The 26,629-nt window shown below is 43.7% G+C and overlaps 3 protein-coding genes across 4 annotated transcripts; all 3 read right to left on the bottom strand.

Moving 5' to 3' along the window:
- Positions 1-2,184: 2,184 nt before the first annotated feature.
- Positions 2,185-3,587, bottom strand: drd5a (dopamine receptor D5a). Its single transcript, XM_056274466.1, has one exon. It carries the CDS (start codon positions 3,582-3,584, stop codon positions 2,277-2,279), a length of 1,308 nt encoding a protein of 435 aa, XP_056130441.1. The 5' UTR covers positions 3,585-3,587; the 3' UTR covers positions 2,185-2,276.
- Positions 3,588-7,103: 3,516 nt separating this feature from the next.
- On the bottom strand, positions 7,104-11,985 carry otop1 (otopetrin 1). The gene is made up of 6 exons (XM_056275318.1): positions 11,613-11,985; positions 11,134-11,270; positions 10,734-10,792; positions 10,247-10,377; positions 8,087-8,994; positions 7,104-7,274 (listed from the first exon to the last, which is right to left on the bottom strand). Exons 1-6 carry the CDS (start codon positions 11,983-11,985, stop codon positions 7,104-7,106), a joined length of 1,779 nt encoding a protein of 592 aa, XP_056131293.1.
- Positions 11,986-14,893: 2,908 nt separating this feature from the next.
- On the bottom strand, positions 14,894-26,445 carry tmem128 (transmembrane protein 128). 2 transcript variants are annotated; one of them, XM_056273889.1, is made up of 5 exons: positions 26,284-26,445; positions 22,689-22,821; positions 22,113-22,274; positions 20,583-20,691; positions 14,894-15,029 (listed from the first exon to the last, which is right to left on the bottom strand). In XM_056273889.1, exons 1-4 carry the CDS (start codon positions 26,381-26,383, stop codon positions 20,592-20,594), a joined length of 495 nt encoding a protein of 164 aa, XP_056129864.1. In that variant the 5' UTR covers positions 26,384-26,445; the 3' UTR covers positions 14,894-15,029; positions 20,583-20,591. The 2 variants fall into 2 exon arrangements, with proteins under 2 accessions (XP_056129864.1, XP_056129863.1); XM_056273888.1 differs by lacking the exon at positions 14,894-15,029 and adding an exon at positions 15,243-15,455.
- Between the last annotated feature and the right edge of the window lie 184 nt (positions 26,446-26,629).

Below are 26,629 nucleotides of genomic sequence, written 5' to 3'. Positions count from 1 at the left end.
ACAGATGCTGTAACCCCCCCTAAGCCCTGATACCACTGGGGCCAAACCACCTTTCATATCATTTTCCATCCTGAGCGGACACAAGGCACAGGAGTATGAGCAAAACTGAAGCCTTGTTTCGGTGTTTCATTGAGCATACTCGCAGCCACCTTCCATTTTATCTGGTTCTCCGGCCCTTTTCCACATATATGCCAAGAATTTAAGCTGTTGCATGGCAAAGCCTACAAAAAAGGGGGGGGGGACTTGGAGGGAATTCCTAATTGTCAACCACAGCAATGAAGGAGCTTCTTGTTTTTCCCTGGGGTTCGGCTGACAGTTGAGCTGTGAGCGCTACAGCAGAGCATGGTGGTCAGAGTATCATGTTCAATATCCTCTGGCCAGAAATATTCAGCTAAGAGAAGAATATCTTTGCAAAACACATGACAACCCATTGAGACATGCCAAACTTCCAATGATTTGGATGCTGCAATTTCAATGCATAGGAGGCCTCATAAGTCAACAGGGCTGGTAAGTTTGAAATCCAGGTGAAAAATGAACTGTCGTATCTACTAAGTTACATGTTGCATTTAAAAAAGGGGGTAACTTTTGACAAGAATGCTCCCAAACCAACGTATTTCTCACTGATTTAGGAGCCCATGAACACACCTTAATAAATGCCAAAACACCACAACAACGAGACAGCGAATAGTGTTCAGCATAACAGCTTTTATTAGGCAAATGATGACACACTTGACTGTTTAAAGGACAACAGCATACATTCAGATGAGGTCATCTGTACAGTATAACGAGTAGAGGGGGAGCGGGGGAGATGGTGTATGGCATCAACATATATGTGGGCCCAGTGCTCATGGCAGCGTTTGGCTGCAATGGTTGTTTTTCTCCATTCACAACAGCTTAAGTCAAGTCAAGTCAAATTTCAAGTCAAGTCAAGTCAATTGTACGGTTAGCCTAATCAAGTCGGGGTGTCCGGCGTTGATTTGTAACATTTTCATTAGATTAATAATTCCTTCTTGTGATGGGCAAAGTCGAACCATACCTGTGAGCGTTTTTGTCTGCGCTGTCAAAATGAGAGGTTTAAAACGCCCTCATCCCAATCTCCGGAACACTGGATGCGACGCGTGCAAGCGTCAGTGATCAGATCAGTTTGATTGGTTTATTTTCTGTGGGAATGTCCCACCTGGCCGCGAGCGACGCGGCGCGCCATTCTGGGCGGGAGTTTTGTCGGACGTCCTGTGTCTATTGACTTCCTGTCACTCACACTGAAAAACGCCGTGTCAAGGGCGCGGAATGGGTCCAGTCTGATGTGGAGCGCACAGCTGGTTGGTACGCGGGTTTGTTACGTAACGGTTTCAGTGTGGACAGAGAGCCTCCGACGCGACGCGGAGGTCGGACACCCGCGTCCGGTTAGGACACGGTGTCAAACGGGGCTCCACCTAATCTTGCCTAATATATGAAAGTATTAACCTTCAGTCCGTTATTTTGGAGGGTTCCTGTGGCAACCATGGGTTTGTTTTCAGTTTTTAGCGTAACGCTGTCACGGTCTATAGTGCGTGTTTTGTTTTGGGGGTTTTTTTTTGTATCTTCCACGTGTTTGACCATCGGAGCGCGCGTGAAGGTGACGTGAGACTGCGTGCACTGCGGCTCAAGCGGAACACCGAGGAGAGCGCGAGGCGCAGGTGTGTGTACACGTGTTGCAGGGGCTTGTGCAGGAGATGGACACTTTAATACTGCGTTTTGGCATCATGTCAGTCTAAACCACGTTCAACACATTCCTTTCTTGTCTAAAAACAACAACAAAAAACAACACAAACAACTGTTGCACACTTCCAGAATAAAGCTATAAGGCGCTGAAATGACTGCGTTGGAGGAAATCCTGACTGTAAGGCTGGATTTCGTTTTCATATTCTTGAAAGGCGGGTGCCGGATATACGTGCAATTATATAGAGCAGCAAGAGGGTTTCTGTGTGATTCGTTAACGAGTCTTGGCAAACTTTTCTTTTTCCCGGTGCACCAAGTATACGGGAATAAAATACAACGCTTTGACCGAAGTTTTTCCCCCCGAAAAGTAACTCCTTCGAAAAGAAAACCTGCTCGAGATATATATATATATATATATATATATATATAAGCAATGACTTTAGAACAAATGAACACAACTTTCACGGGATGTAATTTTAACACCAATACATCACTTCTATTTTTTTTAAGTGTGGGACAACAACATCAAAATTCAAATATGACGCAATACATCCATTTTTGATGATGCAGTTTTCTGGTCAGTGTAATCCATTTGGTGTGAACTGTGACATTCTGTCGAGGCTAAGGTCCGCCTCGCAGTCCTCCAGGTCACAGACGGAGTCGGTGGCGTTGTCATTGGGGTGAGAGAACTGTGATATCCGGTCAAACGTGGCTTCGTGGTCGATGCACTCGACCACGTTGGGAATTATGTTCACGTAGGCGTTAGCAATTTCTTTGTGTATGATCGTGTCTTGGTTGTATGAGACCAGCTCGTTGCTGATGTTGACCGTTTCTACCTGCGTGTTGGAGCAGAAGTAGCGGCAGCCCAGGAGGCTTGCGAACGCCTTTCTGAACTCCGCGTTGAACGCGTATATGATGGGGTTCAGCGACGAGTTGGTCCACCCGAACCACACGAAGACGTCAAAAGTCGTCTCGCTGACGCACGGAAGACCCGCGTCCTCGCCGGTGGCCGGCCTGTCGCAGAAGGGAACCACGCAGTTTAAGATGAAGAAGGGTAACCAGCAACACACGAAGACGCCCATGATCACCGACAGAGTTTTCAGAACTTTGGTCTCCCGTTTGATCGACGTTTTCAGCGTGTTGTGGTGTTGGCACTCTAGTCGGTTTGTCCTGCAGCTTTGCGCGTGTTCCGCCGCGCGCTCGAGGCTAGCTATCCTCCGAATTTGTATTTGTGCAATCCTATATATTCGGGTGTAAGTCACAATCATTATTGCTACGGGGATATAGAAGCTTATCAAAGACGACGAGATGGCGTACTCTCTGTTGAGGCTGGAGTCGCAGCTCTCCTCCGGCTCGTTCTCGGAGGAGTTGCGCGTCCCAGTCGTTTCGTCATCGCTGGCTTTGTGCCAGTTGAGTTGGACGGGTATGAACGAAATAAGCACAGACAACAGCCAAGCTACGCCGATCATGACAAAGGCAACTCGATGGGTCATTTTTCTCTCGTAGCGGAAGGGACTGGAAATGGCCCAGTATCGATCCACGCTTATGATGCAGAGGTTGAGGATGGACGCGGTGGAGCACATGATGTCAAAAGCGACCCAGACGCTGCAGAAAGTACCAAACGGCCAGAACCCCGCGACCTCGGCCACGGCTTTCCAGGGCATCACTAGGACGGCCACGAATAAATCCGACAAAGCCAGGGAAACTATGAAAATGTTGGTGACTTTGGTCCGGAGGTGCCGAAAGCGCATGACCGCGGAGCACACCAGAATGTTACCCAGTAAAGTCCATACGATGAGCAGGGACAAGAGACAACCCGTGAGGGTTCGTATGACCACCTCCTTACTAAAGTTGGGTGTCGCCTCCGTTTCGTTTGTGTTCCACATAATCTCTCCGGGGGGGAGGCGGGGGACTACGGAGTCGCTCCCGTGCACCGATGCCGATCTAATACTTCAGGTGAAACTGCAGTCCGGTGCTCCGTGTGCATGATCGAGCGCGGCGATTGGCAGCCGGTCGGATTTCCCGTAATGTTTGCCGCTGTGGCTGACGGAGAGACCCGGACGGAGAGGAAGACTCGGGATGCGCCGAGGCGGAACCGAACAATTTGTCCGGCGCGTCAGTGAACTGAAGCGCGGCGTGCGTTTGCGAGCGCATGTTGCCGCTTCGCCCAGTCGCGTCCGTCTGACCCACCTCACCAAAAACGATGCAGCCCCTGTGTGTGTATGTGTGTGTGTGTTGTGTGTTGTGTGTGTGTGTGTTGTGACGCGGGGCTGTGCTGAGGGTTGCGAGAGAGGGTGTCGCTTAGAGCAAATGGTCCAAGTCGCGCGTAAAACGTATGCGCTATCACGCCTCCTTTGTGCAGTTACGCGCAGCGCTGGACTCCTGTGGCCCCCCACCGTGTGTGCGTTGAACCGGAGACCGACTGGATTCTCGTGCCTCCCAACAAACAAGTAGTCGAGTGTAAATGACAACGCCCGGCGACCTGTGCGCTGTTACAACGCCATCAGCGTTGGCTTTTGGTTTTAAGACTTCGGCCGCGAATCGCCGCACCTGGAAATCTTCCCCCCTCTCCAGTCAGTAAAGTCATATGTGAGGAGCTTGCGTTAACGACTTTGTTATCAGTCGATGAAAACCCGTCAAATGGAGATTAGGTTTATGTTTCTCTTCATCCGCTGGAGGAGTATTGGGGTCGAGGAGGGGGCTGAGCTGTCCATGGTGCTGAGAGTAGGAGGCGTCGTGCTGAAACTGGGGAAGAACTTTGCTCAGCGTGCAACACATCACTCTCGTGTTCTTTCAATCATAAATAACTTTCATGGATGAATGTACTATAAGCTCGCGAGCTGTTAAGCTGTCCTACAAGATGGGAAATGTGTTTTGCTTTTTTTTTTTCAAAAACAACTGACACATCACCCATATACCATAAATCTAACAATGTTCCCAAATCCTGTTGGTCGAAAAAGAAGAAGAGGAAAAAAGCCCTACACGAGCCACATTCTCTCAACACGCACTGTGAAGCGGCGGGCGCAGCATCAGACTGTTTCCGGATGTGAGACGTCACGGTTATTTTTAGACGCGTCTCTCCGTGCCCGTCCAATCGGTTTGACACTTCGTCAACCTAACCCTCCGTTCGAGCGCCCTGTGCGTTACTGAGTAGTGTGGACTTATGGCGCCGATTGATCCAAGGATGAAGTCGTACTCAGAACTAATACGCAGAAGTGATAACACAAATGGAGAATTTCACTAAAAAAAAAAATTCCCTACGTTTCTCTCCTTTTGTCTCAACACGATGGATTTTTTTCTTTTTCTATCAGACCTTTCCAATATTTACGATAGTGTGCGTTTATTTAGCCTAGCGATTTCTTATTTCAATTGTTTATTCGCCCATAGCTATGAAAATAAAGACACAAAAAACCGAATAATTTGCTATGTTGGAACGGCGTCAAACTAAAACGTGAGTTTTTGGCGCCACCGTGTGGTGTTTAGTGCCTGTGCTGAGAAAATGTAAAAACCCTACAAGGGAAAAAAACTTTTTTGAATATGAAGAATGCTACAAAATAATAATAATGATAAAACGTAATAATAATAATAATAATAGTAACTTTATTCATATAGCCCTTGTCATAAGAGTCCCATTTTGCTTTTATAAAAACAATCTTTAGAAGACACGGCATTCTCTCCTTGTGTAAATGAAATTCACTTTGGATGAGAAAAGAGAGGAAAACTGTCTTTATTATGATAGGCAAAAGATATACTTTCATCGCTATTATTTGCAATATTGCATATGAGCACCACATTCTTCAGAATTTCATAAAAATCTTGTCACAGTCTCCGTATGATTTTGATCAATATGGCAATATATACAGAGATGATTGCCGTTTGTACTTATGAAACAAGCAATGACCACAAGTTGGCACATAGTGAGATCACAAAAAGAAGATAGCACCAGGTTGAGAACTTAATGGATGTCTAGCTGGCTAATCATAATACCATGATTTATCATAAAATTGTACAGTACAATTGTCTTGTTTTATCCTTAAGTAAAACTATTAATTTCACAGGCTTGGACCATTTACCATGCTGATGTTTCAGATGTAAACTCTGGGTTGGTTTTAAAAAATAAAAGGAAATAAAAGTGGCACACATCGGTATGATCCTTTCAATCAGCATGCTTTGTATCTCTGAACTACAAAAATTTTGAGAAAGCACTTTCCAATTTCTGTGAAAACAGTAACATAGTGTGATCAATTGTAGGACTTGGATTTCTGTAGATTCCAGTTCTCAACAACTGTTCTCATAATTACAAATTAGTGCCATATAATATTAATTTGCATTTAACCTTGTATTGTGAATTTATATGAGGGAGTCTTTTTTTTTTTGCATTTTTCTGGGAAATAAATCGGTTTTTTGTCAGTCCACTTCTCAGCAACTCTGGGGTCCATTTCAGAGGACTCCAGTGATACAGAAGTGGTAAAACCTAACAGCATTATGCTGAATGCAACCTCTATTTTGTCTTGACAGAATAGCAACCATCAGAATATAAGGACGACATTGGTAATATTGGCAAAATTATAAGAGGAATATACAAGGTGTGTAAAGATACAGTTATGAGAACTACAGTCCAATATACACAGAATATTCAAAGTATAATGCTGCACTAAAACATTGACTTGCTTAGTGTTTCAAGTGTTGCATGCTTTCTCATTGAACCACTTGAACTGCTAAATTAAGTTACTGAGAACATTATCCATGCACGTTTCAAATACAAATAAAATAGACGAGAACATTCCAAGAGCATAGTGTTGCACTTCTGCCTTTCTGAAATACAGTACTATTCCCTTTTTAGACAACTGAAACTGAGATGTGCTTCAGTGGTTTCATCTAATATTTAAACATTTAAATGAGATGTGGCTAATATCTGGCGTACAGTTATCAAGTACATTGTCAGTAGTTCGGGTGAGATATTTCAAGCTTGATTGTTTACGTTTACTAAAATTAATTGTGTATGTTACATTATTTAACTTGACTCACCTGTTAAAAACTGAGATGTGCCACTGAGGTGTGACAAGTGTGGTAGTGTGTCGTGGGGCCTAATTTGGATTTGAATACTTCGAAAAACAAAAAAAGGCACCTTCAAAGAGCATATATGTAATACCTCTTGTTCCTGTGTACAAGAGACCTACTGAGAGGAATTTCTTACACATTTATCCATCTCTGCAATCCCTAAACTGGGGGGATCTGTATTTTGTTTGCCCCCCCCGACTTACTTTTGAGTCTGTGTGTGAGCCAGAGTGCCTCCTGAATAGTTCTCCTATACACTCTGAGACACGTGCCCGGCAGCCACTGGTGACAAGTGTTCCTGTGCATGTCAGCTAGCGTCGTCGCTCCCCCATTCTTTGCATTCTTTGTCAGACTCGGCGGAAAACCTCAAAGAGGGAAGCAACCGAGTGCATGCGATAAAAAAGGTTCAGAGGAACAGCAAAATTGAGAACAGTGGTCCATATGCTGAAGCCGAATGTCTCCTGTTCCAGTCCGTTGTCGTACTGTGGCCTGCAGCCAAAGGCAGGGAGGATCCACAGCTAAAAGACATAAACATCACATGAAATAAATTTAAATTAAATTTGTCACCTCAATGTGACAACTTTGATGAAACACTGCCTTGTTTCTATCTTTTTTGGGGGGGGGTTCCCCTCTTCTTCAATCCGGCCAATTACCCCACTCTTCCAAGCCGTCCCGGTCACTGCTCCACCCCCTCTGCCAATCCGTGGAGGGCTGCAGACTACCACATGCCTCCTCCGATACATGTGGAGTCGCCAGCTGCTTTTTTTTCACCTGACAGTGAGGAGTTTCGCCAGGGGGATGTAGCGCGTGGGAGGATCACGCTATATCCCCCCAGTTCCCCCTCTTCCCTGAACAGGCGCCCCGACCGACCAAAGGAGGTGCTAGCGCAGTGACCAGGACACGTACCCACATCTGGCTTCCCACCCACAGACACGGCCAATTGTGTTTGTAGGGACACCTGACCCAGTCGGAGGTAAACACGGGGATTCAAACCACCGATCCCTGTGTTGGCTAGGCAACAGAATAGACCGCCATGCCACCTGGACACCCACTGCCTGGTTTCTTATGGCTTTGTTCTGTGATTGATTGGATTGGGAATTTATACCATCTGAAATTTTGGTAAAATGACCGTCAGAATATGACAAATTTGTGTTTTGAGTTTTGGCTTAAAGAGATCTAAATATTTTCATCAGCAAAGTCAAACTCACTAAGGAGACACTAACTTTCCTTGAAATGAAGTCAAAGAGAAATTTAAACAAAATGTACTTCCTGGCTAAAGAAGTAAATTCTGAAGTTGAAGTTAAAGTTAAAAGGAAGTTAAAAGGCTTACCGAGATGTTGCACATTATGAGAAAGACGGCAATGTTTTTCAGAATTTGTCTCTTCATGCTTGGGAGCGCCATTACATTGTTCCCAACAGGCAGGGGCACCTCAGAAGGCTTCCTTGGACATCTGTACACATGTCCGTTTTCCTCTTGCTCATTCTCCATTGTGACACAGGCCCTGTCTGGAGTGTCATAGGCTCGGTTGATAATGCCATTATATGGCGGGGCCAAAGACGAAGTCACAGAGAAGACTTCTGGAGATGCCGGCAACTCTAGTTCATCCCTTTCCCCGTCCTTCCACTGGCGATATAGGGACTCTATGATAAAGAGATTCTGGACATACTTCTCCAAGATGATGAGCAGAGAGTATATGAGGTTGGTCCAACGGTAGGGTGGGTTGCTATTGGAGCCTAGCACAGCCACTACACTACACCAAGACATGAGCCATGAACCCACTGAGGAGCCAAACAGCAGCTCTGTGTCCAGCTGCCGAGAGGGGTTCTTTGTGGTATCCATCGGCATGTGGTCAGCTCGGTAGATTAGCAAACCAGCAGCCCCACCAGAGCACATGAACACCAGCATAATGATGCCATAGCAGTAGAACATAGAAATGGCAGACTGGCGTGTCTGCAGGGACTCCTCAACATGGATGATGTAGACTACCAGGACCCCAATGGTGCTAGCCAGAGCAACCAAGCCAAGAATTGGGCCCAGGATCAGGCCATGGGTCTTTGTGGCCGGCCTCTTCCTGTTACAGGAAAGGTCGATGGTTCGTCCAATGTTCTTCCACATGACAAACAGCATCGCAGAGACAAAGATGTGGTACTCAATGTTGAATGGATAGAGATAGTACAGGCTGCTGGAGAACATGGAGCAAGCACTGGTGGTGCAGTTACAGTGAGGTTCTGAATGAACTGAAACATAAATTGGAAAGAGATGCAGTTGATGACAGATTAGAAAAAAAAGCCACAACTTTTTAATGTCATCTGCTCTCTAATACTTATTGTCTGTGTTTTAAGGCTGTAATCATCATGATCTGTCATACCATCACTATATACTGGCAATAAGAAAGGGAAACTAAAGATGATTTCTAAAACTAAGAGATGTGAGTATATTCTATCAGACATATTTCATTGTACTCAGGTCAAATAAGGTTAGCTAAACATCATATACACCAATACATTAATTCTGTATTCTATAAGTTAAATGTTTGTTAACTACTGCCATTCATGTTAGTAAATATTACTGGAAATTCCACAGACTACATCACATCAATAAGTACTTTGAATGAAGATACCCTGATATATTTCATCTTAGCAGTATTATATCTCATATGAATGCATCACAATAACCAAACATATACAGTTAGACCCTGCAAAGGAAATACAACTTGTCTAGAATTGAAAATTCAAAATCTATCAAGGATATATATCTAACAAGTAGACAATGCAGTCAAAGAGAGCCTTTAATATACCTTTTACAGATTAGGTTTACTGGGCACACAAGCTCTTTTACAGCATTACTCTGGTTTTTACTTAAACAATGGCACACTCATGCATTGACAGACAGGATAATGCTTTTTTTTTTTTACTTGCTCTGCCCATGTGAACCGTGCAGCACATGCTACAGTATAATGCTGCTGCCCCCTACAGATCATTTAAATGCATTCCTGCTGTGTGTTTCTCGTCTCACCCCTTGCCCCTCAAAGCCCACGACCATGGTCCTGCTCTCTTTAATTAAAAAAGGAAACAACAGCCAGGGTGCAGCCAGCCTCACAGTCAGCCGGATATGAGTAGAAGAAGCCTAACCCCCAACCCCTGGCTTAGATGTATCAGTTACTGTAATTGCTGCACCCTTGGGAGTACGCGGCCTGGGACAAAGCCGTCTGAGGTCAAGTGGGGGGGGGGTGTATACCAGGGAGGGGAGTGCTGGTTGAGTGGGGGAAAGGTCTGGGGGTAGGGGCAGCAGAAACACTGTGTTTCTCTGGAAACCCAATAGAGAGACACCCAACACAAACGACACCTAGTAGGACTGTCTTGGTAACCTCCCTTCCCCTCACAGCCCTCCTCTCTTTCCCTTTTCTTTCATCCACTGAAATGAGCTCTCAAGTGGGCTATTGTACTGTTCTGCTCGGTACAAGCCAGCAATCGACCCCGTGGCCCTTACCTATGGTGAGGTTTCCGTAGCCCAGGGCATACAGCCTTCTCTTATGGTTGTTCAGAAAGTGCTCTGCCTCTGACATCACACCGCTGCACCACAGCAGGAGGTTGGTGAAGACTGCATGGATTACACCAAATCTGAAGCAAGAGTTGAGAAGACGACACGCCTTAGAACCAACAAAAGGCACACGAATGACCGGTTAAAGATGACTTCGTGAGAGTACCAAGCAAAAACACATTATGACATAAAATCAGTTGAGACTGTTTTTGAGCTAATGTGCATCAGATTTCACATCAGGTAACGTTGCTCGATCACAAGAGAGATTTCAAAACTGTAATTTCCAAACACTCTGGCTATTACCAATGGCTTCAACAAAACTGTTAGAAACTACACCCATCTTTCTTTTATTTATATATATATATATATATATATATATATATATATATATATATATATATATATATATTTGTGTACATCTGCTATTTCCACATACCTCTCAAAAGTTTCAAAGGTTTTGATGACATCTTTGATGTGAAACCAAAGAAAATGCACCTGAAACAATAGCCCAGAACAGAGATCCACAAAAGCACACATTAATACGCAACGGGAATAGTTGTCCCAGATACAATTAGACAAGATGTTTGGTTTTTATTTCTTCTATAAACAAACAAAAAACAAAACCCTCTACTATTAAAGTGCTTTGAGCAGCATCGCCCTTGTCACTTTCAGTTATAACGTGCGCAGTGACAGCAATACATGCAGCCCCTCTACTAACAACAAAGAGCACATTATTCAAAGACCTACCTGGTCAAGTGGTGCTTAGAAGGGGGGAAAAAGAGGCACTGCTGTAAGATTATCACATTATGGAGAGCACAGTTGGGCAGTGAACGTACTTGTGCTATGGTGTGAGTCGCATGGATGACAGGGTATACCCCCAACACAGCTGACACGCAAGACTGGTAGCCCACATAATACCCGATGCGGAAGGCGTCCATAATCAATGACAGGAGCGCAAGAAGAGTCAAACCACCTTTCAAGAAACAAGAAATAAACTGTATTAATGAACGTGTGACGTTTGGTTCGACTACACTTGCAAGGGATTACACTGAAATCGACTTGGTGGTACTGGTGCAGGGCTACACGCCGTCGGACGAGAAGTCGAACAAACAAGCAGACGTCAGACTATACAAATAGTACGTAAAAAAAAGCAACTGGGGTACAGGAAGGAAGTATATCCACAAAGCGCCAGCGTACCTAATGTATAAATATATAGATGATCATTTCGTTGGCTTACCAAAGGTATTTATCTCTGATTCCGACCAGAACGCTATCTTGTGCGCAATCTTGTGCCAAACCCATATCCGGCACTCACCTCTTATCCAACATGTGGTGGCATGGGCATCTTTCTCAGTGTGCAGGTTCTTCTGTCTGTCCCTGATCAGGATGTACCACATCATCCATATCAGCTGAAGGATCATGAGGCAGGTGATAAAAGACAACAGATGCTCTTCCCTGACGAAGGGGCCGTGGTGCGCAATGGCCAGCATCAACGCCGCCCCGACCAGCAGCAAGTTGGTCCCGTATTGCCCGCTCAAAATCTCCGCGTTCTTCTTCGGGTACTCCCCCACCAAGTTGAGTTTCAGCTTGGTGAAAATCTTCTTGTCGTGCTCGGAGCTGGACGACGAGGAGGAGCTGTGACAGTACTTGTTCAGGCACATGATATCAAGGCCGCTGTGTTCCACCATGCCGCCGGCGAACAGATCCGCGGAATCGCGATCTCGAAAAGAGGAGAAACAAGTCAATCCCCGGGCGCTATAAGTGCATTTGAGGGAGGCCAAGTGCGTAACCTGCTGCTACAAGGTGGGGATTTAGACGGATAGGTTCCGTGCCAAACATGCTCACTCAATCTTCAGGGCTGGCTCAGCGGTCACGCAGTGGAGAGCCTGGCCGGGAGAGAACTTGATAGACTGCGCTGTCGGGGTGAAATACACATATCTCTTCCTATACCCGAGGAAAAAAAGGGGGAGATTGCATGTCAGTCTTTGGTGATGACTGGTAGGCGCCCGTTTTTAGCTGCCATATGTTTTGGCTGGAATCACCAGACCGGCTGTGCCAGCCACAGCCGTTCACTGTGTCATACAAACAGAAAAAAACACTTATTTACCCCCACAATAAAAGATGAAGAAGAAGAAAAAACATGTCCTCTCAAATCCTCTTCTTGGAATGGGTTGCCGGCTTGTTTTTTTTCTCTCCAAAATCTCTGGTGAAATCCTTTCAGAGCGGCTATCAAGTGCTAAAGGTGAGGTGAGAGGAAGGTGACATTTAACTATCGTGCAACTTTTTTTTGCACAGGTGTGAGTCGGAGGCAAGTGGACCGTCCTCACTTCAAATCCCTGTCCCCGGGTCCCACCGCAGCCCTGGCTTCTCCATTTCCACTTGCCCCGCTGAGGTGAAGAAGTTTGCCTCTCATGGGGCGGAAAACACGAGTCAAATTTCAATAGTGCGTTTAACAATGGCTTTTTTGTGAGTGACTCTCGTGAAGGCGAACAGTTGGACCATCGGAGCCGATGGCATTCTTTCCAATGATTATCTGACATCTGATTGATTATACGCAGCCTGCGCAGACGACCGAAGGCAGCATAACAATAGCGGAGCTGCTGACCACAGTGAATGGAGCGCTGATTGGTGTGATATGAATTAAGGGGAGGGGGCACTCAAAAGGCCAATTTGAAAATGCAAAACTCGAAGCGGTTCTTGATCAGTTGCACACAACTGGTGAAAATGATACAGGGCAGGACTTCACAATAGGGGCCATTATATTTTCACAGCCCATCTCCATCGGGTGGTGCTGAGTAAGCGTTTAGGGAACACTGTCACGAATGCTTTTTACGCACGGGGCGGGGGGGGGGACCCCAAAATCCCCTCTCAGAATTTAACTCCGTTTTACTGAAAATAGTGGCAACTCGCTTTTCATTCACGATACCACTGCATGGCATGTAAGCTTTTGGAGATAAGGGTCAAGGGTCAAGGGGTACCCCCCCCCATGGCTTTAAATCACGAGACGGCCCTTTATCGCGAGGAAAGCCTTGACAATAGCATTACGCGCATTGGATTGGCGATCAAAGGTTGCAGCTGCAGCATCGGCTTGTTAATCAGTGGCAATCAGCACGATAAACTAAATAGTGCGACCCCCTCCGTTATCGGGCCCTGTTAATGAGCCATTGAATGTGTCTGAACATTTTGATTGGATTGAAAGTGCTCATTTAGCGAGCCACTGTTTCCTCTCTTCCATCCCAAACAGCCATGTTGACTGCTGGTTGTGTTTGGACGGGGTCTGCTGAATAGGCCTAATAAATGCAAGCAGCACATTCTCGATATCAAAGGTTGAAAGCAACATCTGTTATGGCCTCCGTTGCTATACTTTCAGGTCATTCCTGAGAGCAAGAGTCACCTGTCACAAAGCAGCAGCACTCCAGTAGACTATAATTAACCGATATGAATGTCTAACACTTCGTAAACTCCTGGATAATAATGGATAGTTATTTTTATTCATCTCCAGCAGTTGTATATAAACCGACACCTCAGCTGCTTGTTGAAATGGTGCAGGCACTACTCGAGTTATACTAATATATATATATATATATATATATATATATATATATATATATACACACACACATATACACACACAATTAGCCAAAACATTAAAACCACCTGCCTAATATTTTGTAGGTTACCCTCGTGTCACTGACACTGATTGTACACATCGAGGCATGGACTCAACAAGACCTCTGAAGCTGTCCTCTGGTATCTGGCACCAAGACATTAGCAGCAGATCCTTTAAGTCCTGTAAGTTACGAGGTGGGGCCTCCATGGATCAGACCGGTTTTTCCAGCACATCCAACAGATGCTCGATTGAATTGAGATCTGGGGACTTTGGAGGCCAAGGCAACATCTTGAACTCTTTGTCATGTTCCCCAAACCATTCCTGAACAATTTTTGCAGTATGGCAGGGGCGCATTATCCTGCTGAAAGAGGCCACTGCCATCGGGGAATACCGTTGCCATGAAGGGGTGTACCACGTCTGAAACAACGCTTAGGTAGGTGGCATGTGTCAAAGTTAACATCCACATGAATGCCAGGACCCAAGATTTCCCAGTAGGACATTGCCCAGAGCATCACACTCCCTTCACAGGCTTGCCTTCTTCCCAGTGCATTCTGGTGTCATCTCTTCCCCATGTAAACAATGCACAAGCACCTGATCATCCACATGATCTAAAAGAAAACAGGACTCATCTGACCAGACGACCTTCTTCCATTGCTCCATGGTCCTGTTCTGATGCTTATGTGGCCATTGTAGGCGCTTTCGGCGGTGGACAGGGGTCATCATGGGCAATCTGACCAGTCTGCTGCTACACAGCCCCATACAAAGCAAGCTGTCATGCACTGTGTGTTCTGACACCTGTCTACCATAGCCAGCATTAAACTTTTCAGCAATTTCAGTTACACAAGTAATTATCCATGTGGCCATTTAGAGATTTTTTGGTGCGCAAATGCGTTTGTAACAACTTTTTACAACATTCATGTATGTACCTTAATAAGTCAAACTACTGAAGCAGATTCAGCTTTAATACACAGTCTGTTCTGCGGGTTGTTTTTGAAAGACATTAAAGGTAGTATTGGTATGTAAACATTCAATAAGCAATGAAGTATAAGGTGGTGATACAATTCCTCCTGGCCACAGAAAAGCTAATTTATGTGAAGGTCCACCTGGAGCGTGTAATTACACCTTAAAGAGAGAAACACCAACAAAACATGTGTATTAGTTCCAAATACTTACAACAAATCTGAACAGCCAATGACAAATTTAATATCGCTGTGGCTTTAACTGATCCTGTTTATTATACGCCATTAAAAAAATCAATAGGTTTGGCTATTAAATGAGCTTGAATAAAAGAATTTGGTCAACTATGGGTTAAGAAGACATCACAACATGCTAAAATTAGTTATAAACCATTTATTTATAACACATACATTTTACAGTTTATACATGGAATCCTTTCATCAAAAGAGTTTTCAGTTTAACATAAAGTTGGACTTAAAAAAAATAAATAAGAATTCTGGTTATATAAATTGTGAAGTATCTAACAAAAAAATTAATTTGTTCAAACAAATTTTAGTGACATGGAATCCAAGAAGTTATAGGCCACTGGAGCTGCAAAACAAAAGGAGGTTTAAATTGTTATTGGGCGAGGACTTCCGGGCTTACATCCACAGCATCACAGTCTCTAGTTGGTCTAACAAAAATTACATTTGACTTTGAGAAGAAATTGAAAAATTAAAACTGTTGTTTTTGCTAATGGGCTACGCATTCCTAAGCTAAATTACAGTTGAAGTCAGAAGTTTACATACACTTTAGCCAAATACATTTAATCTCAGTTTTTCCACAATTCCTAACATGTAATCCTAGTAAACATTCCCCTCTTAGGTCAGTTAGGCTCACTACTTTATTCTAAGAATGTGAAATGTCAGAATAGTAGAGAGAATGATTTATTTCAGCTTTTATTTCTTTCATCACATTCCCAGTGGGTCAGAAGTTTACATACACTTAGTATTTTGTTGCATTGCTTTTAAATTGTTTAACTTGGGTCAAACGTTTTTGGTAGCCTTCCACAAGCTTCTCACAATAAGTTGTTGGAATTTTGGTACATTCTTTCTGACAGAACTGGTATGACTTAGTCAGGTTTATAGGCCTCCTTGCTTGCACATGCTTTTTCAGTTGTGCCAACAATTTTTTATTGGATTGAGCTCAGGGCTTGACTTTGTTGTCGTTAAGCTATTTTGCCATAACTTTGGAAGTATGCTTCAGGGTCATTGTCCATTTGGAAGACCCATTTGCGGCCAAGCTTTAACTTCCTGGCGGATGTCTCATTTTGCTTCAATATATCCACCAAATTTTCCTTCCTCATGGTGCTTTCCAATTTGTGACATCTACCAGTCCCTCCTGCAGCAAAGCACCCCCAAAACATAATGCTGCCACCCCAAGTGCTTCATGGTTGGGATGGTATTCTTCAGATTGCAAGCCTCCCCCTTTTCCTCCAAACATAACGAGGGTCGTTATGGCCAAACAACTCAATTTTTGTTTCATCAGACCAAAGGATATTTCTGCAAAAAGTAAGATCTTTGAGCCCCACCCATATCCCTGGCAGAGGTCTCCGATGTAGTTACGAAGCTCCTCGGTGGCAAGGTGCCAGGTGTGGATGAGATTCGCCCTGAGATGCTGAAGGCTCTGGACATTGTTGGGCTGTCTTGGCTGAAACGCCTCTTCAGTGTTGCGTGGAGGTCGGGGACAGTATCTGTGGAGTGGCAGGCTGTCCCTTGTCTCCGATTCTGTTTGTGATATTCATGGACAGGATTTGAAGGCACAGCCAAGGTGAGGAGTGTGTCCATTTTGGGAACCTCAGAAATGCATCTCTGCTCTTCACAAATGATGTGGTTTTGTTGGTTTCATCAGAACACAACCTCCAGCACGTACTGGGGGCAGTTTGCAGCTGAGTGTGAAATGGCTGGGATGAGGGTCAGCACCTCCAAGTCTGAGGTCATGGTTCTCTACCGGAAACTGGTGGATTGCTCCCTCCAGGTTGGAGATGAGTTGTTGCCTCAAGTGAAGGAGTTCTAGTATCTCGGGCCTTGTTCACGAGTGAGGGTAGGATGGAGTGTGAGATTGACAGGTGGATTGGTGCAGCATCAGCAGTAATGTGGACATTGTACCAGTTGAGCTGGAAGGCAAAGCTCTCAATTTACCAGTCAATCTTCGTTCCAACCCTCACCTATGGTCACGAGCTTTGGGTACTGACCGAAAGGGGGAGATCGCTGATATAAGCGGCCGAAATGAGTTTCCTCCATAGGGTGTCTGGATTCAGCCTTAGAGATAGGATGAGGAGCTCGGACATCCGGAGGGAGCTCAGAGTAGAGCCGCTGCTCCTTCGCGTCGAACAGAGCCAGTTGAGGTGGTTCGGGCATCTGATTAGGATGCCTCCTGGGTGCCTTCCTTTGGAGGTTTTCCAGGCATGTTCAACTGGGAGGAGACCCTGGGGTAGACCAAGAACTTGCTGGAGGGACTACATGTTCAATTTGACCTGGGAATGCCTTGGGATCTCCCAGGAAGAGCTGGAGGGCATTGCTGGGGAGAGGGACGTCTGGAGTGCCCCTACTTAGCTTGCTGCCACCGCGACCCGATCCCGGAGAAGTGGCTAATGATGAGATGAGATGAGATAAGTTGTAAGATCTTTGTCCCCATGTGCAGCTGCAAATGGCTTTTTTTATGCCGATTTTGGAGCAGTGGCTTCTCCTTTGCTGAGTGGCCTTTCAGGTTATGTCGATATAGGACTTGTTTTACCGTGGATATAGATACTTTTGTACCCGTTTCCTCCAGCATCTTTCACAAGGTCATTTGCTGTTGTTCTGGGATTGATTTGCACTTTCCGTGCCAAAGTGCGTTAATCTCTAGGAGAGAGAATGCGTCTCCTTCCTGAGCAGTATGATGGCTGCGTGGTCCCATGGTGTTTATACTTGCGTACTATTGTTTGTACAGATGAACATGGTACCTTCAGGTATTTGGAAATTGCTCCTGTGGTTGAACCAGACTTGGGGAGGTCCACAATTTTTTTTCTGAGGTCTTAACTGATTTCTTTTGATTTGTCCATGATGTCAAGCAAAGAGGCACTGAGTTTGAAGGTAGGCCTTATAATGCATCCACAGGTACACCTCCAAGTGACTCAAATGATGTCAATTAGCCAACCAGAAGCTTCTAAACCCATGACATTTTCTGGAATTTTCAAAGCTGATTAAAGGCACAGCCAACTTAGTGTATGTAAACCTCTGCCCCACTGGAATTGTGATATAGTGAATTATAAGTGAAATAATCTGTCTGTGAACAATTGTTGGGAAAAATGACTTTTGTCAAATACAAAGTAGATGTCCCAACCAACTTGCCAAAACTATAGTTTGTTAACATGAAATCTGTGGAGTGGTTAAAAAATGAGTTTTAATGACTTCAACATAAGTGTATGTAAACTTCTGACTTCACTGTTTAACTAACAGGCTTCCTACTTGCATTTACCTGCATCTTGAGAGTCAGAGGGTAGCCACACACTGCAATTATACATAAATATAAAAACACAGGGCACCGAAATCTTGGTTTTTGCTGTCAAAATCAATATACCATATTTCCCGGTCTATAAGTTCTGTTTTTTTACTCGTCTGGCTGGTCCTGCGATTTATACAATGTAATTTTGTTGGACGAACACACTGCATTTCAATTATGGCCAGTAGACTATTTAATCTTGTGACTCAACTGAAAATACTGCACCAGAGGACTGCATTGGGGTTGGGATCCCACAGGACAACACAAATCTCACGGAAGCGAGCACTGTTTAATCTTGTGACGCAATTGAAAATACTGTACTAAAGGACTGCATTGGGATTGGGATACCGCGGGACAACGCAAATCTCACAGAACCAGGCAGTCTTAATTTTGCTGCAGGCAGGGATGGGTGATCAAAAAATAAACTGCAGCTCTTGGGATTTAGCTAGCGCTAACCAGAACGATGGACTAAAAAAATGAAGTTGAAAAGAAGATCAAAGCAGGTCATTACAATACAAAAGAAAAGCAAGGCAAGTCTGACATTTGGAAAAACTTCAGTTGTTACTGACAAAGATGGAAACAAACTGGACTTTGTTAGTTGCAACAAATGTGCAAATGTATTGATCTACAACAGGCACAGATCTGGCATACCTTCTCCATTCTCCCCGTCAAAGTATAAGGTCTCCTTCAAACATAAAGCACTTCTTTTTGCACATTTTCAACAAGATACTACTGAGAAATTTGTCACAGTTTGCTGTAGACATTCGGCCGTAAGACTTTGTCGCTGTGAAAGGCTTTGTTGACATAGAATACTGTAGAAAGCCTTTATTGTCACTGTACAGAATACAACACCGATCAGTGTGTTAAAAGATACAGGGAAATGAAACAAAATAAAACAACCTCAGCAAAGCAAACAACCACAGTCTAAAATAAGTAAATACAATGTAATTTTGCCCTAGAATAGATGTACTTATTGCACTAGAATAACTAATTATTGCACTTGTATGATCACAATTATGCACTAGAAGGTAATTTTGCTATGTTATTACAGACAGGTATGCACCTTTTTATTAATACTAAACAGTAAAATAACGTTTTCCCTGTGGGACAGGAGAAGACACAAACTCAATGGAACTCTATTGCACAGATGTGAATGGTCAGAATGTTTGTGGGAGCAGACACTAATGTCAGAAATCTAGCGGGAGTGGGATTAGGAAAACAGTCCTGCACAGGGCTCTATATATACTGTACCACCATATAAATGCGACTTATACACCGATGCATTTTTTTCCTGAGTACGATTTATACTCCGGTATGACTTGTAGTCTGGGAAATACAGTAGTAAATCTAAAATAAATATGTCCATTTCCATCATATTCTCTATCGAATAAATATTATTCCCTGCAACTCGGGGCGGGGGGGGGGGGTAAATGCAGCTCTGTCTCTTCTATGTGCAGAGCACATCAGGTTTAGAATACTCCACAGATAACACAAACACTAATCCTATATAAAATGTAAGGAATCAAAAATGTTCTCACTACACCAGTTATTCTGCTTTGGTTCACAGATGTTTGTTTTGTGAACCTGCTCCTGAAAAGAACACTGCTAAGGCCCTGGCGTACAGTCTCCTATTTCTAAATAATATCCATCCATCCATTATCCTAACCGCTTATCCTGCTCTCAGGGTCATAGGGATGCTGGAGCCTATCCCAGCCGTCATTGGGCGGCAGGCGGGGAGACACCCTGGACAGGCCGCCAGGCCATCACACAGGGCTGACACACACACACACACACACACACACACACACACACACACACACACACACACACACACACACACACACACACACACACACACACACACACACACACACACACACACACACACACACACATTCATACCTAGGGGCAATTTAGTATGGCCGATTCACCAAAATGATATGATGAATGATGAATGATTCGCTAAATGATATGTGAAAAGGAAAAAAAAAGCCCTGGTTCAATCAACTTTTTCCAACATTTGAAAGGTGGAGTCTAAATTTTAAAGACCGGACTGCAATGTCCTTCATTTATTCAATATTGTAACAGAAGATTATTACAATTCATGAACATGGGATCAATGATCACAAGAAAGTCAATAAAAGCATTCACAATTGTATAAAGAACTGAATTATGCTTCTGTGGAATATGACTCACCTGTCAACTTCAGCCAAGTAAGGAGATGAACATGACCACACCCATGAACTGTGTGAAGAGTATGAGTGGAGTAAAGAAGGACCACACTGGCCAGAATGCTATGTTAAAACTGAGGGGAGAAAGTGCAAATAAAACATAGGAATATGTTGGTCATTACAAACATTTGCTGATAAAAACATATGGGGGATAACATTGTCAATCACTCGAGAGCTTGGGTTCTTAAAAAAATAAAGAATAGTACAACACATCAGATGTATTGATTCCCTGTACATCACCGTCTTGCCATTACTGCATAATTTCAAGGGGGTTGGGGGGTGGGGGTGGTAAATGACTAAAAATGGCCAAAAGGTGTGCAAAAACAGGAATTCAGATAGAAATATTTAATTGTTTGAACAGTGCCTCCTCCCCTCAGAAGAAACATTCAGGCTCCCATCGGCTAAGTGCAATAGATACAAGAACTCTTTCCTCCAAGGTGCAGTAAATATTCTTGATTTTTCCATTATTCAAACTCTGTTCACTCCTCTGTACTTTGGTACAATTACATGCATGAACTCCATTTGTTTCAGCCCCATATTCAATCTTATTCCGTTTTTTATTGCTTGTTTTATTTTCATGTTAATTTTGATTGAGGCAGGATTTTTCATTATGATGTGCTGCAAACCAAGTTCTCCCATGTGGGACAACAGAACTAATTAGTTAATCATGGCTCAAACAAGAATGTAAATAAACCCTAGAAGGAAAGGGACTTTACGTTTTCTTAAGCTATTTGATGCAGCAAACCAAAGGGGATGACTATCATCCGCCTCAGCTCCTGCTCCATTACAAGGACAATCTCAGAGATAAAAGGATTAAGTACAGCTGTAAATACCATGGTAAAGGTGCCATCTTGTACTGAAATAACACAAAGATGCACACCTATTTCAGAATTACTCTTACAACATCAGTCTTTCCTGATCTGCAGGGAAGAGCTGATGCATTGGGAATTTTAAGAGCGGTAGAGAGCAATTTTCATTGTACACTTGAATTATGGTGTTTTATCAGTCATGCCTCAGCTACACAAGATGAAGCAATTTGTTTAGACCCAGCTTGCCCTGAATACAAATGGAAGTTAAAGTTTGCTTCTCGAGCACCTGTACTTTGAACAAAGAGGTTCAACATTTCTCCAGCCATCCATGCATCCTTATCCAAACCGCTTATCAGGGTCGCGGGGATGCCGGAGCCTATTCCAGCAGTCACTGGGCGGCAAGTGAGGAGACACCCTGGACAGGCCGCCAGGCCATCACAGGGCCGACACACACACATCAAAGACATTCAGCTGGTCATGCTGAATGCCTTGTGTACCAGTGAAAATAACTTGAATTAAGCACACACTACAAGAACCACTGTCAAGGATTTTCATGAACATTCCTAATCCTTTATCCATAACATTTCTTCAGAGGTGCAAAAAAATGTCCTGCAACTTTAGCTCTCCAATAGTATAATGGAACAGAAACACACACTGTAAAGTGAAAGTCCGTTGATTTGTTTTACCTGCAAGATGCTGCAATGAAGGTTGCTGTGGTGAGGGGGGGGATGGCAGGATACTCTTGGTCATAATGCTGAATGCCATTGAACCACTCTAGGTACACAATGCAAAACATGGCCAGAGACAGGCAGATTCCGAGGAGTACCAAACCCACATAGAACCACGAACTAGACAAGAAAGAAAATAGGACAAATGTAAATGAAATTTAGTTAAGACCTGAGGGAAAAAGGGCTATAATTACTTGTGTAATTGAAACATACAATCTGCTGTGGAATCTCTCTCAGTTTAGCCAGTAAGGCATCTCCAAGTCATAAGAGGAAAATTAAGCTTTTACTTTGCTGACACGTTGATGAACAGCTTATCAATGAAAACATCAGTTTTGCATAGAACTTTCAGTATCAAGTGAGACACTAAAGTACCATTTCAAAACAGCTTGGAAAGTGTGACTTTAAGTGTGATGAGACCACCAAGCCACTTTTCATCAAGAATCATTCATGACAGATGAAATTAACACATTTAGCTATGGCTAAGCCTTTACAGCAGTTTTCAGACATTAAGGGTCTTTCAGATGATTTAAGCACCTTTTGATGTCAACACTCTCCATGATGACATGAAGGAAGTCCACATAGTAGGTCACAGCTAGAGATGCCAAGATCCAAAAAATTGAGTGTCTATTGACACGAGGGAGAGGCTTTGCATCCTTCTCTTCTTGGCCTGTAAGATGAAAGAAAAGGAAAAGAATTTTATTTGGGTGTTAGGAAGCCGGGTATCATGACTACATGACTTCTCGTGAGTGAAGGCTCTAAACATCAATCTCAGAAAGTTTAATCGGTTCATCTGGACACAATGTTTATTGAGAGAAGCATTTCATCACTCATCTAAGTGACCTATTCAGTCTCAACTGACTGCAGGTATCCCCACCCCTATAAAACAACACACATGACAACGACCGGTTTCATATGCAAACTGCCGGGACCATTAACTAGAGTTACAGTGGCAGTGTGTAGTAGTTACAAAGGACTGGGGAATAGTTGCAATCACAGCATTGTAAGTTTAGTTTACTTTAAACGTTTATTTGGGAAGAGACAATGTACATTAATCAACATTTGAAACAAACGTAAATGGACCTGAGTTAGCTAATAGGCTAGTTTCCATCGGCAGCCCCTTTGCCTAATGTTGTTAGGCAGCGTAGGACATAGTTAATATACAAGAACAAGCGCAAACAAACGAAAGTATATACAAAATATACAAATAATGTAGAAAAAGATAATAAAGATGGCAACAGATGTACTCTTAGCCCCCCCCCCCAGTTCAGGGATGGTCATCCTGTTCACATAGATGGCCTCTTTGACTCCCCATTCAAACCAGCGTTCCTCTCTATCAAGGATGTGCACATCCTCATTCTTGAAAGAGTGGCCACTGGCCTGTAGATGGGTGTAGACTGTGGAGTCCTGGCCTGATGTGTTAGCTCTTCTGTGTTGTGCCATCCTCTTGGCCAACATCTGTTTAGTTTCCCCAATGTATAAGTCACGGCAATCCTCCCGGCACTTGACAGTGTACACTATATTGGCTCTGCTTGTGCCGTGAGACCTGATCCTTGGGGTGGACTAATTTTTGGCACAGCATGTTTTGGTGTTTGAAAACAAATGAGACACAGTCTCAACTGTTCTGACACCCCCGCCACATACAGAATCACCACTGGTTTACACTTTGGCAGCTGTTGTCCTTCTCCTCTCGTCGACTGGCTGGTGCACTGTTTGGGCGTCTTCCTGGCTTTGACCATCGCCTAGTTAGAATAACCACACTTAACCAGGGCCTGTTTAATGTGGGATTTCTCCCCTTCCCCGGCCGCTGTATCAGTTGAGACATTGTCAGCTCGGTGGTACAGCATCCTGATGACTCCACTCCATCATCCACTGTGTTCCAGTGGATGATGAGTCAAACCTTAACTACTGATCCGTATGTGTTGGTTTACAGTAAACATCAACAATCAAATGTCCCCCATCACCAATTGCAATATAAGTCTAAGAAGGCTAATCTGTCATTTTTCACACACTCCCTGGTGAACTTGATGTGGTTGTCCACGGAGTTAATATGGTCAGTGAAACGTGGTATGTCCTGAGATTTAATGTTAACCCAGGTGTCATCCACAAATCTGAACCAATGGCTAGGTGGTGTCCCTGGATAGGATAGCCCTCTTTTCCACTTCCTCCATATAAAAGTTGGCCACTATAGGTGAAACTGGGGAACCAATAGCACACACATGCCTCTGCCTATAGTACTGCCCCCTGTATGTGAAGTACGTGGACTGAAGACACAAGTGAACTGATTCAACTCTCTGTGACTTCCTTACCTGGATTATTAAGCATGCATAAAGACGCTCTCACATCAAGTTTCATGCCAAGAGAACTTGAACAAAGCGAAAGCGATATAACTTAAGGACCAATGCAAATAAAATCTTGGATGATATAATTTTTGCAAACTGTTGTATATTTTGCTCTGCAGTAGTTTTACTTGAGGGTGGGTCTATGTCACCAATTTTTGACATCATCACAGATGTTATAAAATTTTGTAGATCCTTATATGTAGGGATGCACCAACATTGATACTGGTATCGGATATCCGGCTGATACTAGGTTAAAAGAAAGTATCAGTATCAGACTTAACCCAATTCTAAAATCTGATACCAACAGCCATAAGTAACATGTCATAAATACATGGCAACGTGGCTTGATTTACTGCATTTTTGGCACACGAAAGCCTGGTGGTGGGAAAAAACAAAAAAACAAAACTTATTTTACCTCAATTAATTTGCTCACTGACCCCAAATGAATGGTCTACACTGTTCAGCAAAAGTAATGGCTTGGGTCGGTACTCAGTATCAGCTAATATTTAAAGATCCATACTTGGAATTGGTATCGGCATTGAAAAAGCGATATCAGTGTATCCCACTTATATGTTTAACTTTAAACTGTCACTGCTCGAATAAAGCTCTTAGAAATATCAGAGTAAAAACAAAAATCCTTGGGATTTACGCAACACTATGACATGACAAAATAACAGTTTCCTGCTCGATGATTGCCAGCAGTTTAGATAAAAAATGTGTCTAGAAAATTTGTACCAACCTGCAAGACAAAGCCAGAAGTGAAAACCAAAGAGTACTAAAGGGTAACAGTCGTTCTGAATTTACTACAAACACAGGAATTATCTTTCCCCTAGGATCTACTAACTTTCCAGGTTTAAGGAGCTGTTGAGGTGGAACAGATACGATTACTACTTGGGAGAGCTATTCACCGCTATAGCTATGTAGCTGATTAAACATATCAAAGCCAGTTATTGGCTGGTGAAGTGCTTGAGCAAGAAGGCCTGTCCAGAAAGAGTTCAGGATGAACTCCATGCCCTAGCCAGATAGTTAGCCTGCATCTTTGTTAATCAATCTTACATCTACCTATACTTAGCAGCTGGATATAACCGACACCTGCTCTTGCAAAAACGATCACTTATGGTGCCTCTGACTGGGGTAAGGAAATCAAATCAAATCTCTGCAACGCAGGGGTCAATTGATAAAAGAGTACTATTCAGCAAATGTTGGGTCTGCTGCTTTTCATATGCATATCGTTTTACATTGGAAAAGAGGTGACTCCCGGACGGAATGGAGTGCAAGAGTATAGTTTTCCTCTATCATATTGCATGTAGAGCTGACATTGTTTGCAGTCAAAACAATCAAGAATTGGTGGACTCTTGCCAGTGTGCGCTTCAAGATTAGACAATTGTCTACTGTCCGAACCGCGCTGTGGTTCCACTCAGTTTGAAACGTGATGCATTTAAAATCGCACATTGCTTTGCCACGACGTGCTGGGTGTTTCTTTTGAAGCGGACAACGTGAAGTTTAATCGGATCGTTTTCAGGCGTTCGAACACCGATCGTGCGAAGGCGGGGCGCTTAACATAACGCAAACATGACTAAGCGGTGGACCTTCTCATTGACTATGACACATTAATTACGCCGCCATACGCAACAGATACATTGGGCTTACTCAAATGCAAAGTAGTGTCATCTGGATGCGAAGAAAAGGTGAGAATAAATAGCTTGCCATCTAGTTATCCCATACGTTTCGCGCTACCAGCCAGTCAAAGCTAGCACTCAACATGAACTGAAATTACACATTATTCTTACTTTTCTCTTCATCGTCACCCGTTGCAGATCCCTTCATAAGAAACTCGGCATCTCTTTTAAACCTGTGACGCAACGTCGCTAACTCGCTGTCATTGAGCATTTTTTTGTTTTTAGCCCGTTCTTAGCTGCACAGGCGCCGATAGCGAGTGGTTTCAGTTTAACGTCAAGCTGGGCGTGCTGCACTTCCTGTTTAAGGGCGAGTCCGTTTCGTATGACTCACTTCTCAAGCGACCGTTGTAGTTTTTTGGGGGTCGACTTGCTGTCGCGCCACGTAAAAGCGTGCAACGTGAGTGCACATTTAAACGAATTGTGGCTTGGGACATAATTTAAAACTTTCAAATCCCCC

Source organism: Lampris incognitus, chromosome 2 (assembly GCF_029633865.1).
Source record: "Lampris incognitus isolate fLamInc1 chromosome 2, fLamInc1.hap2, whole genome shotgun sequence".
Lineage (NCBI taxonomy): Eukaryota > Metazoa > Chordata > Actinopteri > Lampriformes > Lampridae > Lampris > Lampris incognitus.
Note: the sequence above shows the minus strand (reverse complement) of the source record. Positions and strands in the feature narration are given on the sequence as shown.

Bases quoted from the DNA above. Each gene is read 5' to 3' on its own strand.
- drd5a (XM_056274466.1), bottom strand. From the start codon at position 3,584: ATGTGGAACACAAACGAAACGGAGGCGACACCCAACTTTAGTAAGGAG.
- otop1 (XM_056275318.1), bottom strand. From the start codon at position 11,985: ATGGTGGAACACAGCGGCCTTGATATCATGTGCCTGAACAAGTACTGT. The intron at 10,793-11,133 runs GTACGTTCACTG...CTATTGTTTCAG, and splicing joins CGACTCACACCATAGCACAA to GTGCATTTTCTTTGGTTTCA. The intron at 10,378-10,733 runs GTATGTGGAAAT...CTCTTGCTTCAG, and splicing joins ACCTTTGAAACTTTTGAGAG to ATTTGGTGTAATCCATGCAG.
- tmem128 (XM_056273889.1), bottom strand. From the start codon at position 26,383: ATGCTCAATGACAGCGAGTTAGCGACGTTGCGTCACAGGTTTAAAAGA. The intron at 22,822-26,283 runs GTAAGAATAATG...TTCATCTTACAG, and splicing joins GGGTGACGATGAAGAGAAAA to GCCAAGAAGAGAAGGATGCA. The intron at 22,275-22,688 runs GTGCTTAAATCA...TTTCTTGTCTAG, and splicing joins GAGAGTGTTGACATCAAAAG to TTCGTGGTTCTATGTGGGTT.